Below are 18964 nucleotides of genomic sequence, written 5' to 3' on the forward strand. Positions count from 1 at the left end.
TTTCTTTCTAGTAATCTTAGTTTATTCATAAAATGTACACACGTGATATTTTTTTCGTAATTATGTAGTTGTGTAATATAAATGAAAGAATATTTTAAAGTATATTATTAAAGTAGTGGTATTGTCTACGGATTTCATAATAACTAGCTTATTAATAACTATAGTACGAATAAAATGTATAATCAAAAATATAAGTAATATTTATAATTATACAATAACTGATAAAAAAAAATTAGTTACGTAGTATAGACATTTTAACTTAAGTGATAATGTGTATTAAGTATTATAATTTATAAGTTTACAAGAACTATACATAAATACATTCAAATAGTATACAGTATAAGTTATAACAATCGAACTATTTTATTTTTATCTAAAAAATATTTTAATGTTTTATAACTTATTTTTTTTCGAGATTTTAACTTGTATCATACATTTTTAGTGTGTACTATCATTGATTATAAATATTATATATACTATATAGTATTTATGATCAACGGTAGTATGTTTATAATATTACACATGTTTTAAATTTTTGATTTCGAAAATCACTACGAAGCACACTAGTTGTTGATGGTTACCTACAATGTTCTTCCTTTTTTAATAGCATTAAGCACTTTCAAGTAGATAATACAATTTATCTGTAAAAATAGTAAATTTCTATTGTCATATGTACACTTATTTATACACATCTAACAAAAATATACACACAGTTAGCAACATTCACGTATAAACATAGGTAGATATGTCTAATTTCATAAATACTTAAATTATTATAATGCACGATATTTGAATTAAATATTTAATTAGAAATACAAAAATTAGCACCAATATTTTATTGTACACGACGTAATCAAAAAGGTAAAAATAAAAAAATTGAAAATTAACTACATTTGACTACTGCTAATTACAATTATTTATGTTGTTAACTCGTAACAAACGCACAAGACTATAATAATAATAATAATAATAATAATAATAACAATAATAATCGTATAGTTTTCCACTACCCCAATGTTTCGTTTACGATGTAAAATTTGCTGATGCTTGATTTTCAAACGACCGCGGCATATAAATACCAGCCGATCATACCAATGAGGTACCAGTTGTGTCAGTCGATCATCAAAGCTATCAAACATGAAGTCTGCTTTGGTTATCGCATCCGTTCTTTTAGCCGGCGTGGCTTTCGAAGTCACCGCCCGGAACGTCTATTATGACAACCAAAACCAGCGTGAAAACAGTAAGTATACACATTTTTTTTTAAATATTAATACACGCATATACTCGTAAACTCGAAATTAAATTATTTCGATTTTAAATACTATCGTTATTTTTAGACGACCAGTGGGCACGTTTTCAACAAGGGGACTCCAGCGAGGAATCTGCAGAACCAAATTTCAATGAATTTCAAAACAACAACAAATTCAGCAACGTCCAAAGCAACTATGAATCAGAATCTACTTTTGCCGACCGTTCACGACAAAACAACCAAAACGACGAGACCTACTTCGGTTTCAACCAAGAATCGAGTCAACAACAACAACGTACGAGCCAAAACCAATTCGCGGCTGTCGGTCAGCCCGAAGGACTCACCAAGGTAATGGTCGAAAAAATCGCCGCCATTCAGAAAATTGCCGTCGAACAAAATATCGCCGACAGTGCCGATTTCTTGGATGCCGCGGTCACCGTCAACCAAAACTCCGTCAAATTCCCAAAACATAATTACGTGTCGTTCTTCAACTCAACCATGAAGAACCTCGACAACGGTGACTTAGAATACATGTACCTGAACCCCGAAAAAGATGCCGTGTTCGCCCAATACCAATTCAACGAGATCAAAACCGTCGGATCGTTCAAGTCCAACATCGCCCACGCTCATTCGGGTTACTACACGATCGTCATGAACAATGTGCTCAGCAACTTGTCTACCGGATTCTACGACGACAAACACGCCGTGATCAAGGCAGCCAAATTCCAATACGCTGACGCCAACATCAAGACCCACGACGGTTCCGAAACACAAGTGTTCAGCCCGGCTCTGGAGCAAAAATATTTGGGAGTATTGGCCAACGCCGTGTCCAACGAAGTTATGAAATCCGCCAACAAAGGTGCACTTGTCCATATTAAAAACGAAATCCGTAGACCAATCGAAATTAACGTCGCTAGAAAGTTCACCAACAAGCTTTTCGACTTGAGATGGCAGGAGGATCAAGTCACCATGGAGATGACTAACATCGGTTTCAAGAACTCCGAAGAGCTGAAACAGGCAACCGAACATTTATTGAGCTCTGTCACTTTCGAAAGGAAATCCCAAGACTCCTACAGGATGCGTTACGACTTCGCCATTAACAACCTGGAATGGACTTCGGCTCTGAACGTCATGACGGCTAGTAAGAGGATGACCACAGATCCAATAAAATTCACCATCGAAAAATTAAACATCAAAGTTTACGTCGACAAGTCCGTGCACAACCAACAACAACAACAATCGAATGGCAAGGCTTACACCAAAGTAGAAGTACGAAGTCTTCATTACAACTTGAAGCACGTCCAGTCTGAACTTGTGTCCATTCTTGAAAACAACCTCCAACGTTTCATGGAACTTTCTTTTGGATCTTACCTTCAAGATTCATTGGTACAAGAATTAATCAACTCCAACCGTCAATATTAAGTTAACTTATTTATTTTTAAACCTATTTTTTTTTTTTTAATAAATTATTATAGAGTAAGCAATAGTATAAACGTTCAAAATATTATTTCCTTTAATTTTTAATTTTACAATAGTCTTATAGTTTTATTATATACAAAATAAATTTAATATCTAATAATACACCAAATCAACTTGTTTTAGAAATAACATTATTATTTATTGTACCTATGTCCAATTGGTGAAAACAGCTATTTCAATTCCAAATGTATTGCTTTAAATTGGTAATGGTGAAATGGTAAATAATGTATACTAAAACATAAAAATATCATATTATTTTGACGAAGATATTTGACACAAGTATATACCTATACTTTGTTTTAAATTAATTTTTTGCATTTATGCGATTTCTATAAATATTGTCCATAGTCATCTATTGTTCTTATACATATTACTTAAGTACTTAACCTAACGATTTAAACTATATAGATAAGATTTGGCTTATTATATTATACATAAAAAGGAATACGAAAATGACAACATTTTAGTGAGCAGAGATTTAGGAAAATAGATTTAACTTACACTTACAGCATAATTTTTATAGATAACAAAAAGTGTGTTATTAATAACTTATCATATGATATAATAAATTTAAAAATATATATTTATAATCACGGTATTTTATATACACTAATATAATTAGTTATTAGTTATTAAGTATATTATTTGTGTTAAATAATAATATACATATAAGTGCTGATGTTAATAAATAATATTAACTCAAAATTATCAACTATAGTAATTAATAAGATGCTGCCTACAATTATATGTGCATAAATTACAAATTAAGATGTACAAGTCGGTAGTATTATTATTCGTGGCATATTATACACACTATTATAATACATTGCATAGGTACCTACTAATATTGACGTTTTCTTATACATACATTGATGACAATACGGTATCTAATCGACAAAAAAAAATTAGTTCGATTGTGCAAGATATAAGAACTATATAAATATTATAAATATTTACAGTATTTTATTATTATATAGCATATGACAATAGTAAATATAAAATAATAATAATTGCCAATTAATATTTGTCTGCGTACTAGTATTATAGATACAAGGACCACCAATTAAAGTATTTTTGGTGGTCCATTTTAGGACTTCAGGAAGATTTCAGGATCAAACAACATTTAATGTACAAATATGTTCTTCACCGAGGCAAAATCAAAACATATTTATGTTACTATAGTAAACCTCTTTAAAAATCATAACTAAAAAAATAAATGGCTTTTTGGCGGGCCACATAATATTTGTCCGTTGTACATATGCAGCACTAGAGCCGCTGTGTAGTGACCTCTGATTTAGCATATTATTATCGCACTTGCAGTACAATAAGGTAAATGAAAAATACATACATTTTTTGTTGATATTATGTTATTGCCCGCGATTTAGGACCATCAAATAATATATTTTTTATTTGATTTCGTGTATTCGTATGAATACGCAGCCGATTAAAAAAAAAAAAAAAGAATTAAATCGATTCTAATGAAGTATAAATAAAATATTTATGTAAATAATTATAAAAACACAAATATAAATGGATGACCGGAGTCAATAAAAACGCTAATGTTGTCGCATCTACACATCGTTATAAATGTTTTAATAAGATATTATATTGTTACAATAGGTACAGCGACGATTATTATACGTGTATTTTCTTTCGACGGCTAATTATTTCGTTTCGGTACGTGTGGCATTCCGGCTAACACACGGTCTTCGATGTGACACTCGTCGTTGCCCCTGAGTATCCTGAACAGTCCGTTCTCTCCCCACGACCGGCTCCACGAGTTGGCGCACAACCAATACTTGGTACCGTTGTCTACGCCCCAGCCCAAGATCTTGATCGCGTGACCGCCTTCCATCTGACCTCTTGTGTAACTGTACACTCCTTTAAAACAAAAAAAAAAAAAAAAACAACCATATGGCACATGGATCAAATCAAAACGAATATGACGGCAGTGTTATAATGAAAAGTTTATAATTATTACTAATTATGATATTATATAGCTACCGTCAATGTCGATAATCGAATATGTTCAGTAATGACTATAGTCATTATCAACGCAATGTTTAATTCGGATATAGACAATGGTGAAATTGCAGCAATACAACGCACGCGATTATTAACGTTTCGAGTATAGTCAAAGTGGACGACATTAATTAATTTACAGTATATTTATTATATCGCTTAAATAGTCAATAAAATCGATTGTTTTGTTATTTTACATTTTACTATTATGCATAGTTGCTAATATTTTTAAAACGTATTATTTTATTTATTTATTTATTTATTTATACGAATACTGAGCACTTTGAATACCCGCTGACTTTTGTAGTTTGCGAGATTTTAAAAGAAGAAGATTTTAAGCGGGAAATCAAAAATTGAATTTTGGCGACTATAGGACACACCACGCCCATTTTATGTTTACCATCTTTCAATAATACGAAATACTTATAATTTTAAATTTTTTCCTGTACGAATATTTAACATGTATTTGCATGATATTAACGAAATTAGTATGTTCATATGAACAATAAATCAATAACCAGCTTAGAAATAAACTTAACAGCCAATTACGGAAATATATGGCAAATATAGTGTTTATAGTTTATCACGATCACCGGCATTTCTCGCATTGCTAGTGTTGCCTAAACATCACCAACATAGACTGTAGCATGTTATATATTTCAAATAAAAATTGTCTACGCCGACTCGTCGTTCTTCGTTACTAACGTATTACATTTTAAACAACAATTACTAATAACTGATAAATAGCATAGTGATATTATAGACGATTTTAAATCAAAGAAATAAAACATAATAGGTGTATTAATCATAACAATAAAATACCTATCGTTTTCATTCAAAAATAAAGTTATGGTTCTATGACAATAAATCAATAATGTTGTGTATTGTGTGTATAATGTATAATATATTATCACCCTGGGACTTATTGTCGACAACTTACCGGTTTTGTAGTACATGAAATCTGTGTACACATAGAAAGCCGCTTGGACGGGACCATATTTGTATATATCGGTCATGATGTCCTCTTCGGATTTCAGCGAGTATACGGTGTCAACTAAAAACGCGTTTAATAAATGAATTAATGTACATTGTACAACAACCGTATAGGTTAATTATTTAATGATAATAATAATGCAATAAGGTACAATACGGTCAATGAGCGTATCTGCCTATTATGGTTTATACCATGTCCGACGACGACAATTAAGTATAATAATATGCCTAATAAACTGCAGTAGGTACTTACCATAATGCAAATCAGCTCTGTAGTCTTTGGTGTAGTTCGAATTGGTACAAGTTTTTATCGTACATTCGGGTGTATCGGGATCATCGTCTATGCAAGTATTCCTTCCTTTTCCGCACGGATAAATGCTGTACGGTTGACAACCCTTGGGGTGAGAAATACCACAAAAAGTTACATTACATATTATTATAGACTTGTATTATAACAAACGGTAGGTACTCGTAATCAATTACAGTCGATAGTGATTACTTGAAATAAATTAGGTATGAGATTATTTGCAACATCGCAAACAATACAAATATTATATTTAGACATAATTTATTATTAAGTCGTAAACTAGTATTCAATGACGAGTACTTCAAGTCCTTGTAGAATTGTACATAGTCGCGTTTGCAACGGGGAAGGTAGGTTTACTAATATACCACATGTCCCTCCCCGATGATCTACATCTATGTCATAACATACCGTTCGTATGTGTTACCGTGCTCGAATTGGGAAATATGCGTACCTGAATATTTAAACGTTTTTTCCAAGTATGACATAACTAAGGAGATAGGCTAAAATATTTTTTAAAAAAAATAGGAGGGACTCCGTCCCATCATGTTTCTTCTCCCCCCCCCCAATTCGAGTACGGTGTGTATATATTATAACTATTTTTGGGCTCACTTCTCCGGATTGGTATTCTCCGCCCGTGACGATACCGTGCCGCATAAAGAAATACCACGCTGCCTCTGGCGACCCACCATCGCATCCGTGACCACATCGATAGCAACAAGTGTTCAACTGTTCGGCAGACAGGTTTCTGGCCACCGCGCCACCAGTGGCTATGCAAAGGCGATCGCTGAACACGGAAGCCGCAGACACGGCCTGCAATTTATTATGTTGTTATTGCGAATAATTTTGTATAATTAGTAATAAATATTTTTAATCATTTTTATTTTTTTTTAGTTTTTGATCAATCAGACCGTTCTATTTTCAGTTGTTTTGTATCTAAATATTTATTCTTAAGATTTAAATTCACGTTGTTTATCTTGAACGTTTCAATTGGACACAAGCAAAATCTTCAAAATAAAAGATGAGGGTTGCTTAATAAAGATTTTCATTATAAATAATTAACAAAAAAATTAATTTACTTCACAGACCACCATAATATATTTATATGTATATAACTATAGATACTATAAATAAAACACTCGAAACTATTAAAATAATAATTAATCGCGTCGTTCAAAATATCATTCGAAGTATGGGATTCGAGGTTAGTGATTAAATGGCTTGCAAATTAGAGTACTTGCGTCTATATTAAAATATTATGTACCCACTCATAACAACACATCATATAATATCATTAGACAGTTTTTAATAGTTAGTACTCAATAGTCTTATCTATTTTATATGGTAGTAAACAATGTAGATAGTATGCAATATTAGGTAAGTACCACAATAGGCAACCCAAAGAAAATGAAAATGAAACAGTTAACTTATATTAATGATTTAAAATTATTATATAATATGATGTAAAGGGACTTATGTTTGTGAAATATATAGTTATGCATTTTAAATTAATCAATACGTATAAGTATACATCTAATGTCAATATTTTAGCTGATTCACGTTAAATGTTATCATAGATAGTTTGAGATAAAATGTTCGATAAAAATATGTGCTAGTGACCAGTGTGAATTTAAAAGTTAATGACAAATTGTTTACTTAAAGCTTAAAATATGCTTATTTCTCGTAGTTTACAATTTATTTTTTCAAGTAGGTATAATATTGGTAATGACTATATATTATGCTATAGAATTCACCATTTTATTACTAGTAAATTCTAGTATAAAGGTTAGTTATTGTTCATATAAGTTTATTTTGTTTGTAAACCTATAGTATTGAATTGTCTGATTCAAATCAATAACTTAAATTCTAAGGATACGGTTAAATCACTGTGTACGCTATGTGCACAATAAGGTATTTAATACTTAGTATATTTTCAAAGGTTCTACACATGAACGAATACCTAACCTAAGTAAATACTAACCAAAACAATAAGTATCCATAAAAAAAATCCTTGTAAAATAAAAATGGTCAAAAAATAGGTCTGAGTTGTTTATTGTTGCAGACTACTGGACCTTATATTTCACGTTCCATCTCTGCTTATAACCCGTAATGGTTATTATCCTAGCACTGGTTCTTAAAACGCACATTATATAAATATGTACAGAGAAAGTCTTTTAACATAGAACGCTCATGTAGGTTGAACAATATAAACCGATAGTGGAATGCTACACTTCAAATTTTGACGGTGTATTATATGTCCACTTGTTATTTTAATCATATTACCTAAGCTTTAAATCGTTGTAAGTAAAAAGGGGGGAAGTAGGTAACCGCTTCTCTGTGCAGTAGATTTCAAGTGTATTCCGTCACTGAGTAGGTCACTAATAATGGATGTGTTTAATTTGAATGCAATGATAAATCATTACATACGAAAAACGATTTTGAGCGAAGACGGTCAGTGTAGATATATATTTTTTATATTGTTATCAAAGTAATTTGATTGAAAAAAATTCAAAATTGATTTTGTCAAATATTGGTTTTTGCAAAAATTTCTGTTTATTCATTATGTTCACTAAAAGCTTGCTCTAACGTTGAATTATTGGTGTACACATGTACACAAAACTAAACACATCATTGTAAAATTAATAAATAAATGCAATGATAATTTTATCGGAATTTAAAATTACTATAAATTATCTAGTCTATATACTATTATTATCATAATATATTATACTTGCCCAACATGATCCACAGTTAGACTGGTCCTTGATCGAGCTCAACAAGGACGAGCACTCGGGCCATCGTTCCCTGGCATCGAAATTCTCGGGTAAGGCTTCGTTGGAGTCTCCCTCGGTGTTTGTCTTTATCGGAGCGAACCTGTACGCGTTTCCGTTCCTGGGTAACACACCCATCAACTGTTCGAAGTTCTTTCCGTCTCCTGGAATAACATTTGTGTCGGTAGCCTAAAACACGACCGTAAAAAATCGGCCCATACGATAGTAAAAACGTTATTTCTCAAACCTATTTTCATCGTCTTTTAAGTCAAAATCGGAAAGTCAATTTTAGATACATGCTTATGGATAAAATAAAATATATTGAAACTTGAAATTAAATTTTGTATATTTAAAGAAACTATTTCTGCGCAATATATTTACCTACTTATTTACACACATTATTTTCATAATATGTAGGTATATTGAAATTGAAATGATGTATCGTTGCATATTTATTTTTAAATTACAATTTAATTTTAATTTTTAAATACCATTATTGTGGTTTCTGAAGGCAGAAAAATAATATTATTATTATTATTGTTATTATTTATTTGATAAATATTAACAACTTATAATACAACAAAGATCATTCAAACACTATACAAAGAAATGATCTATGAAATATGTCGAAAACGCATGATTTTTTGATTTTTAGGAATTATAATGAACACGTGCTAGTGTCAATAAATGTATTAATGAAATATATCATAATGTTTATAGGCATATATTATGTAAGGCAATGAGATCAAGTAATAGTTTAGCGAATGTTGTATGTCGCTCAGACATAACTTATAATAACTGTAAACCGACTGTGTATAAACTTGACCAATATAGGTAGTCCAAATATTTTATAAATATAACATTATTAGAACGTTTCAAGGTATGTCGTTTGCGTATTGATGTATTGTCGAGAAGCTTACGCATACGTCGAAGACTTTGTCCAGTAGGTTTCAAAGCAGTATCATTTTTATTAAAAGTGACTTACAACGATTTGTAACGTTGATAAAAAATAGTTACAACGCATTTTTTAAGACTATGGAAAAAAAACATAACTCGGGGTTGCACATTCGTTGTAAAATAATGCCACCAAAGTTGGAGTATACTTCATGTACCTACAACTTCGTGTACCTACGTGAGAAACATCGTCTGTGTTCAATAGCCGCACGGTAGCTACTGGATCCTGTCAAGGATAGTATAAAGTATTTTCTCGTATACCACCGTTTATCAGTTATAGCATATATATATATGTTTATATAAATCTATTGTTAAACGTGCAAAAATAAAAACAATTTTTTTTATTTATAAACGTCACGCAAACCCAAACGTATTGCTGCAGTGATAATTAACTAAATTCATACAACTACAACTATATAATATCATAAAATTACTTTATGCGATTGTCTCGATTTGTCGTTTTATAAATTCCATTGAACTTATAACGTAAACAATTAAAAACACATTTAATACTTCTTCTTACGTCCCCAGAAATTATGCCGGAGTATCGTATACAATAATAATATTGCGATCTTAAGCATATTAATATTGTGATTTGCAGTTGGTTGATAAATATATTATACATATTATAATATACCTCCTGTGTATAATATTATCACGCGTATATTTTTCACGACGATGATATTATTTATTTAAGGTCGGTGGCTGTGGTACCTATTCTAATACATACCCTCCATGTGTTGCCGAGGTCCGCATTCACCGAGTCGATAATAAACGTCGCTTCGTTCGTCACCGCCGAAGATTCGCGGACGGTGACTGCCACTACCGCCGCCGCCAGAATAAAGAAAATATTTTTGGACATTTTTCTTCTAAGTCGAATTGAGATACGTCTGTACGTGGTCTTACGACTGTAGACCGTATTTGAAAGCGCTACTCGAGTATCGGCGGTGAACACTATTCGATGTTTTTTTTTTTTTTTACTTCTCAATTGCCTCTTCCAATCGAATAATATTGTGTTATCAATCGTTATCGCGGACACTTGTCGGAGGCGTCGTTGCGGAGAAGATAAAAGTTTGGATCTAAACGATCATACTATCTCTTAACGTTTAACACCATATTATTCGTCACATACGAGTCTAAGACATAATAATATCCTTAGGATTTGAAATTAATTTAAGATAAACAAAGCAAAACAATACTTGTCAGAAGATATTATACTTATTAAATTGATATCGAAAGTTCAAAAATGTTTTACATTTATGCATGTACTATGTGCGTTGGATTAACAATAAGCTGCATATGTCTAAAACTCTAAGTGGATTATATTTTGTAGATAAAGTCAATTCGGCACTACGAATAATAACACATATAACAATATACAATGAATATTATAATATTTTCAAAAAATAGTTTCCATCGTTTATACGATGACAAATTGATCTTCATTTTCTCGTAGTTTTGTAATAACTTAAATAAGTAAATGGTACACTAAGGAGGATAAAAAAAATGAAAAGTCACAAATCCATTTAATTTTTATGTTAACGTTTTCTTCTTCAATGTACATTTTTCTAGTTCTTGTTTTTTTTTTAAGTATATTTTTTAAGAGAGAAAAACAATATTTTTAAATACTTAGGATTTTCTTGCAGCTTAACGTGGTACTATTAACTTCTTTTTTTCAGTTCATATTTACCTTTTTCTACTGAAATTGACTTTTTGAAAATATTGATACTATAAAATCGAAATTAGAACAAGTATTTTTAAAATTTATTTAACTATTAGACACTAAAGATAATAATATAATCCATAATAATTTATATAGAATATATCATAAGGTATACATTCCGTAATGGTTTTAAATTATATTAAATAAAATGAATAAAGAGTTATATAATTTGTATAAATTGTCGAAATATAGTAAGTATTTATTTATATTTTTAATAAAACCATTACTCAGGAATAAAGACTATTATCTATATTATATATTTATATATAAATAAGTAACTCAGAAAATACTCGTATAAATATTGATTTTAAATGCATGAACATATTTTTAAAAAAAAATGATCTGATTAACAATGTACAGAAGAAAAAGGTAGTTTTTGAGCAAAAAAAAAAATACTTTCAGTCTGGAAATGATATAATTTTTAAATATACTTAAATTTAAAGTATTTGAAAATATGATCTTTCAATGTTTTAAAAATTCCAAAGTCCCCAAAAATTAAAAAAATGAAGGATAAACGAGTGGCAATGGCAGGAGAATCATCCTGTATATTGTTTATCGATGCATCGAGATTTCAATAGACGTTTTAAGAGTGTTTAAGTTATGTTTGAACTTTGTATTAACATAATAGCACGAATATAATAATATGCTTATTGTAAATCTGTTTTAAAACAGATTCTATGATCACCTTGATAACCTGTAGTTCCACAAATCAAAAACTTAATAACATAATATTATACTCGTTCTGGCTTAAATGTTTAAATATTTTCCCGAATTTCTTCATAACATAATAATTTTGAAAGAAATAATTATAATATTAAAATTTAAAACTATGCGCGTATTAAAAAAATAAGACGCATAAAAAAACTGAATACATTATTGTTTATAATAAACATCAAGTGTCGTGTATAAGATGTAGTCTACGTAAAAAAATTTAGGCGGTATTTAATTGATTCTTTTAAGATTTAAATTAAAATAATATTAAATTCATTGATTAAATATTATTTTATTTTTAAATACACATTTGAAGAATAATAAACAATCATTTTTCTAAAATTCATTCTATTTTTTAGAATATTTCATAATTTATTCATATTGCTATCAGTAATTAATTGTTTACTAATATTACGATAGATCAAACTTATTTTTTCCATAAACATCAAGTATATTAAATTATAAATTAAAAATAAATTATGATTATTAGTTATAAATATTATTATTATTAACTTATAATCCTATAATTTGGTACGTACTAACGTACCGTATACTGTTATAAATATTAAAATACAGTAGAACATCTATTTGATGAACTTTAAGAGGTTTTGAAAAAATTCGTTAAAAGAAATGTTGTTAAAAAGGAATAATATTATTATCATTTAAAAAACTAATTTTAGATTTACGAAATGACGACAACCTGATGACAACTTATTTTATTATTGATACCTAGATCATATATTACACACAAAATCGATATGTATAATCTAAGCCTTAGATTCTAAGGTACTAATTAGGTAATAAAATTCAATGAGTTTTGATTGCTCTCGATCATGAGTATACTCTCATACTATGTCTGATTGACTATTGTATACTTTATAAATATATAACAATTCAATCATTTTTAAATTGGCTGTAGAAAAATTTAATAAAGAAAAAAACATTTTTTTCAAAATTTGAAATAATTTGCTGGCAGAAATCAATTTTAAAGTTGAAAAAGTTTTTTTTACTGTAATATCAACACACTTATCGTTCCGCTTAATATGTAAAATCTAATACATTTAAATCTGTATATTATTATTTTATGCAAATTCTTAAAAAATGTGTGTAATACATTTGATTTATCCATTATTATTTATTACTATTAAATACCTATGTATAATATTCTAATATTTTTTTTACGTATTATGTAAAAATCAATTGCAGATAAATAATTTCTATTTTTAACTTAATCTATTCTATAGTTTAGATATAGCAATAGTTGTGTTATTTTAATTTTAATTTTATAATTAAAATTAACCATTTTCGATCAGATTAGATATAATCGGCTTATAATTATTTAAAAAATATTACTTTTTATGGTGACTTTATTAGTCATCGTATTTTAAAATGACGATTTGACAATTTCGAATTATTTAATTATTGTTTTTTGTAATCTGACCGAGAAATAAAGTTACTTGTATTCTAAACTGTCAGTTAAGAATATACAATAAAATACGATTAATTGCATTGAGATTATAAAATAAAGTAACTCAAAATAATGTTTTCTAATAGTATCATTCGACTCTGTGAAAGTAATACGTTATGTCTTAATGTGGAGATTATAGAGATATGTTAATATATATTTAGCTCTAGTAAAAGAAATTTATTCCAGTTATTTAATATTAATAAATTGATTTAATTTTAAAATTTTCAAAAGAAGACTAAACGCTAACATAATAATGTTAAATTATAGGATTCTATCCAAATAAAGATAATAAAATATGTATACAAACCTGTAAGATATTCTCTGTAAATATAATATACAAAATAATTGAATTTAAAGTAGCTTAAAATATTTTAACATGTCTATTCATTAAAAGTAATATGCGTAATTACACAGTTAGTGCACCACATTTATTTTAAACTCTATCGTAATTCGTTTTACGTTCCTATAGAACGTGGTGGTGGTTATACATAGAAATATTTCCAGTACAAAATATATATCTCTAATAAAAATATCAAAAATATACCCAACCCGAGAAATTCTGGTTTGTCAATTACAATAAATTTAATAAATACTAAAATTAAATAAAATAAAACAAATAAAAAAAAATATTATTCCAGTTTCATTCACTTTAAAAATGTGTAAACTGTAAGGTTGTGTATTTTTGCAGCTGTTAAGTAATGATAGACTAGTCGCTAGTGTTTAATCGAATTTTTTCACCATGCGCAACATCATTCCGCCATGATTCTTATATATATATATTATATTATATTATTATTATATTCTCGTATATATTAGACTATAACCACTATAGGCTACCCTGAAAATAATTTTTCTAACCTCATCTGTAAATATATTTATTTTGTTCAATATTTTAAGGCATGTTAACGATTGTACACTGTTATTGACTGTAATCCAATAGACGGAACTATAAAATACAATCACGATCCATATCTAACATTTTCTGTGTCAGTCAACCATTATTTAAAAAAAATTACGATGACATTTTACAGAAGATATTTTTACGAAGATGTTTTTGTGTTAACCTAACTTAATCGTAGATAATTAAAATATAAGTTTAACAAATTAACATGTACAATTATTATTAGTACGAACTATTATTTATTTTACAACATATAATGAACCTAATGTGTACTGTAATTAAACTTCTGTAACGTAAATAATTATTATTTTGTACCTATGCTTATTACCATACTGGGTGAAGCTCTAAATAAAAAAATTTTATAAGTACTAATTGTTTGATCATATTTAAAATAAGCTATGGTAATGATAGTTTTAAGTTTAATTTCAATTCCATTGAAATCATTTGTAGTATTAATACTTTTGATTAAAAAAGAAGTACTATACTAGTACTCCTAAGTACTAATTATTATTTTATAAGTATACTTATAAAATAAGTATTTTATAGACGTTATTTATAAATAACCTATACTATGAAATTATAATTTATTTTAAGCTTATAAAAATTCTTAAATTGATTTTTATTGTATAGTATAAGGTAAATAACATTAAGTTAATATTATGGTCATGGTTAATTTTTTTGTTAAATATTATAATAATTTGTGCTACCTAATTAATATTTAATATATTCCATTATAATCATTCTGAACATACATTTTTTTTAAACAAAGTAATCCAAAAATAAAAATGAAAATAAGTAAAATCTATAGAATTAAACAAACATTTTACCACTTAAAAGTAATTAACCAATACTAAAAATTTGAAATAAATACATACTTAATATTGGGTTCACGAATAAATCTAATTAGAATTATTTGTGAACCCATTATTAAATAAATAATAAATAATACTAAATAGGTAAAGGATGAATAAATAATGCATTATGGAGTTAAAAATATAATTTTGAAAGCTGAAATTATTAGTTTATTAAAATATTAAATAATAAAAATTGATTATACATGAATATTAATATAAATAAAAAATTTTATTTTATTTTATCTTAAACATACATGGTAGTATATATGTAAAATAGTTAATAGGTTAGTATAATGAGTAGGTTTACCTTAATTTTTTTTTTCAGAATAATATATATTTTTAAATGAGAATAATTTGATTATTTATTTTGTATTGGTTAATTGCTACTTGTAAATATATCTATTTAAAAATTGATTGTACATACTCCGATATAATAGTACGTAATACAACTTTGTATTATAACTATAGACTTTTATATTATTTATTGTTAATCGTATTTTAAAATTATTAAAAAAAACTTAAACTTTCAAAAATTATTTTATTTTTGTAACACACTTTATATATTATGTATTTACGAGTAGGTATCCGTTTTCCGATATTTTAGAAATATATAATAACATATTATAGTTCACGACTTTCAATCTAGCAAATGAATAACAATCATTTATTAAAAAATAGTAATATTAAATTGAATTATTAAATCTTGTAAATTCATGTTTATTGTGATTAATTTCAATATATTTTGATAATACGAGTAATATACCTTTGAATTAACTGAAAATAAACTCTGACTGACAATAAATGTTTAGGTAATCTTAAAATGTATACCGAACAAAACCAGCTTATTTCATCGCTAATCGTGAAATAGGTCAAAACATATATATATACTATACTATGGTAATCTATGTTTTTAGTTTATATTTTCTTCTGTTATATGCTTATATCTGCAATGCATATTGCTGACAGCTAAGTTTCTAATACTCGACTAGCATATAAATACCGGCCAGCCATAACAATGAGGTATCAATGTCAGTTGAACAACCAACATGAAGTCTTCTTTGGTTATTGCATCCGTTCTTTTAGCCGGCGTGGCTCTAGGAGTCAATGCCTACAGAATCAACAACAACAACAACAACAACTACGACAACCAGGATGAAAATCGTAAGTATACGCTTTTAAAAAATAATCATTATCCATAAATTATTATAAATGTATAATAAAAAAAAACGATTTACCGATAATTATTAATTTTAGGCAACCAGTGGTCCCGTTTCCAACAATCAGATTTTAGTGCTGAATCGTTTAATCCGGACACGACCTATTTTGATCAAAAATCGGTTGATTCTAAATTAAATTACAACAATGACCAATTCAACAAGCGCATCAACGACGACAACTCCGAATCGACTTTTGCCAACCGTCAATACCAGAACAGCCAATACGACGAAACCCAGTTCGGTTTTAACGAAAACCAACAACAGCAATATCAACAACAACAACAACAACAACAACAACAACAACAACATCAACAACACCAACAACAACAGTATGGAAGCCAAAACCAAGCTACAAGTGGTCAGTTCAGTGGACTTGCCAAGAAAATCGCCGACAAAGTCGCCGCTATCCAGCAAATCGCCGTCAACCACAACATCGCCGATAACGCCAATTATATGAACGGAGCGTTTGAAGTCGCCAGAGACTCCGTCAGACTGTCCGCAAACAATTTCGTGTCATTCTACAACACAACCATGAAGAACCTCGACAACGGTAATTTGAAATACATGTACTTGAACCCCGAAAAAGATACCGTGTTCGCACAATACCATTTCAACCAAATCGAAACCGTCGGATCATTCAAATCTGACGTCCGCGACGCTCGTTCGGGCTACTACACAATTGTCATGAACAACGTGTACAGTAACTTGACAACCGGATTCTATGATGACAAACACTCCGTAGTCAGGTCAGCTAAATTCCAAAATGCCGATGCTAATCTCAAGACCCAAGACGGTTCCGAAACACAGGTGTTCAACCCAGCTCTACAAAGATTTTTGGGAGTGTTAGCCAAAGCCGTGTCCAACGAAGTAAAGATGTCCGCCAGAAATGCTGCGTTCGCCCAAATCAAAAACGAAATCCGCAAACCAATCGCTTTCCAGAACACAGAAAATAACAAATTGTTCGACTTGATCTGGCAAGAAAACAACGTCGCCATGGAAATGCCCAACATTGGATTCCAGGACTCGAAGTTGGCCTCCGTCACTGAACAGTCATTCAAATCGATGACCTTCCAAAGGAAATCCCCAGACTCTTACACAATGCGTTACGACTTCGCTCTCGACAATCTAGAATGGATTTCCGCTCTGACCGTCATGACAGCCGGCAAGAGGACAACCATCCCTCCCACAAAATTCAACGTTGAGAAAATCAACATCCAAGTTTTCTTTGACAAATCGTCTTTCGAACAACAACAATCGTGTGACAAGATCTTCACTAATGCCTATGTACATGGTCTAAACTTCAATCTGGACAACAATATCCGACCCGAAGTCGTGTCCGCAATCGAAAACAACCTCGAACGTTTCATCCAACACTCATTGGGAAGTTACATCCAAACATCTTTGAAACAAATTGTTTGCAACAATAATTATTACAAATACTAAATTTATTTATTTACAGATTTTGTATACATGTTATTATAGAGTAGAATATTGAATAGTAAACATATTATATTATTAGCCTTATACAAGTAATACTATATTATATTTATAAACTATGTATATTATTTATAAATATATTTTAATAAACTGAGAACTTGATTCAACATAGTGACTTACACGTTTTTAAACAATATAATCAAAATTAAAAAAAAAAAATTGCTGGTATGGTTGTTTTGTGATTCCAGATAATTTATAAACAACTAAAACAATTAAACAACATCTTAATAAATTATTTATTTATTCGTATGGCTTAATATCACTATTGACTTTGATAATTTTATTATAGAAACAATATATAAATATATTATTTTAATAATATTATATTTTTATAATAAACTAGTAAAATAAATTGTTTAGTTTAATTAAGTAAGCGCAATATAATATACCAGATATTATGTACCTAGTTATGTAACATACAAATTATAATATAAAATACTATTATAACATAATATAACCATAATATAAAGTGCATTTTAAGTAACACGTTTGATTAGCCTTTTAGCCTAATTTATATTCATATATCTGTAAGTTTACAAACAACTATTATAACTCTAGGGACAATTTTCGAGTGCAACTATAAAACATTTAGTAGTTCAGTAGTTCTGGGATACACATATTTTTATAAGAAATGTAGTGGTGTTTGTAATAAACAAACAAAATAAGGTTAAACCATTAAAGGTAACCAAAGCATGATATAGCATTTTCACCTAATTTAACGTACATATGATTTAAGTATGCTCTTAAGCGATATACATAAATATAAAAACAAAATTAAAGCTAATTTAAAGTTGATCTACATCTTTGTCGCATAATGGCGC

General features: G+C 28.9%; 3 protein-coding genes across 3 annotated transcripts; 2 read left to right on the forward strand and 1 right to left on the reverse strand.

Annotated features, from left to right (window-relative positions):
• Nucleotides 1-1103: 1103 nt before the first annotated feature.
• On the forward strand, nucleotides 1104-2848 carry LOC113549350. The gene is made up of 2 exons (XM_026950607.1): nucleotides 1104-1240; nucleotides 1338-2848. Exons 1-2 carry the CDS (start codon nucleotides 1138-1140, stop codon nucleotides 2669-2671), a joined length of 1437 nt encoding a protein of 478 aa, XP_026806408.1. The 5' UTR covers nucleotides 1104-1137; the 3' UTR covers nucleotides 2672-2848.
• A 1442-nt stretch (nucleotides 2849-4290) lies between these two features.
• Nucleotides 4291-10707, reverse strand: LOC113556418 (cathepsin B-like cysteine proteinase 4). Its single transcript, XM_026961345.1, has 6 exons — nucleotides 10503-10707; nucleotides 8783-9007; nucleotides 6660-6860; nucleotides 5997-6138; nucleotides 5691-5804; nucleotides 4291-4609 (listed from the first exon to the last, which is right to left on the reverse strand). The coding sequence occupies exons 1-6, from the start codon at nucleotides 10632-10634 to the stop codon at nucleotides 4389-4391; spliced, it is 1035 nt and encodes a 344-aa protein (XP_026817146.1). The 5' UTR covers nucleotides 10635-10707; the 3' UTR covers nucleotides 4291-4388.
• Nucleotides 10708-16466: 5759 nt separating this feature from the next.
• Nucleotides 16467-18156, forward strand: LOC113549242 (conserved oligomeric Golgi complex subunit 5-like). The gene is made up of 2 exons (XM_026950449.1): nucleotides 16467-16590; nucleotides 16684-18156. The coding sequence occupies exons 1-2, from the start codon at nucleotides 16476-16478 to the stop codon at nucleotides 18087-18089; spliced, it is 1521 nt and encodes a 506-aa protein (XP_026806250.1). The 5' UTR covers nucleotides 16467-16475; the 3' UTR covers nucleotides 18090-18156.
• Nucleotides 18157-18964: the final 808 nt, after the last annotated feature.

Source organism: Rhopalosiphum maidis, chromosome 1, assembly GCF_003676215.2.
Source record: "Rhopalosiphum maidis isolate BTI-1 chromosome 1, ASM367621v3, whole genome shotgun sequence".
NCBI classification, from domain to species: domain Eukaryota; kingdom Metazoa; phylum Arthropoda; class Insecta; order Hemiptera; family Aphididae; genus Rhopalosiphum; species Rhopalosiphum maidis.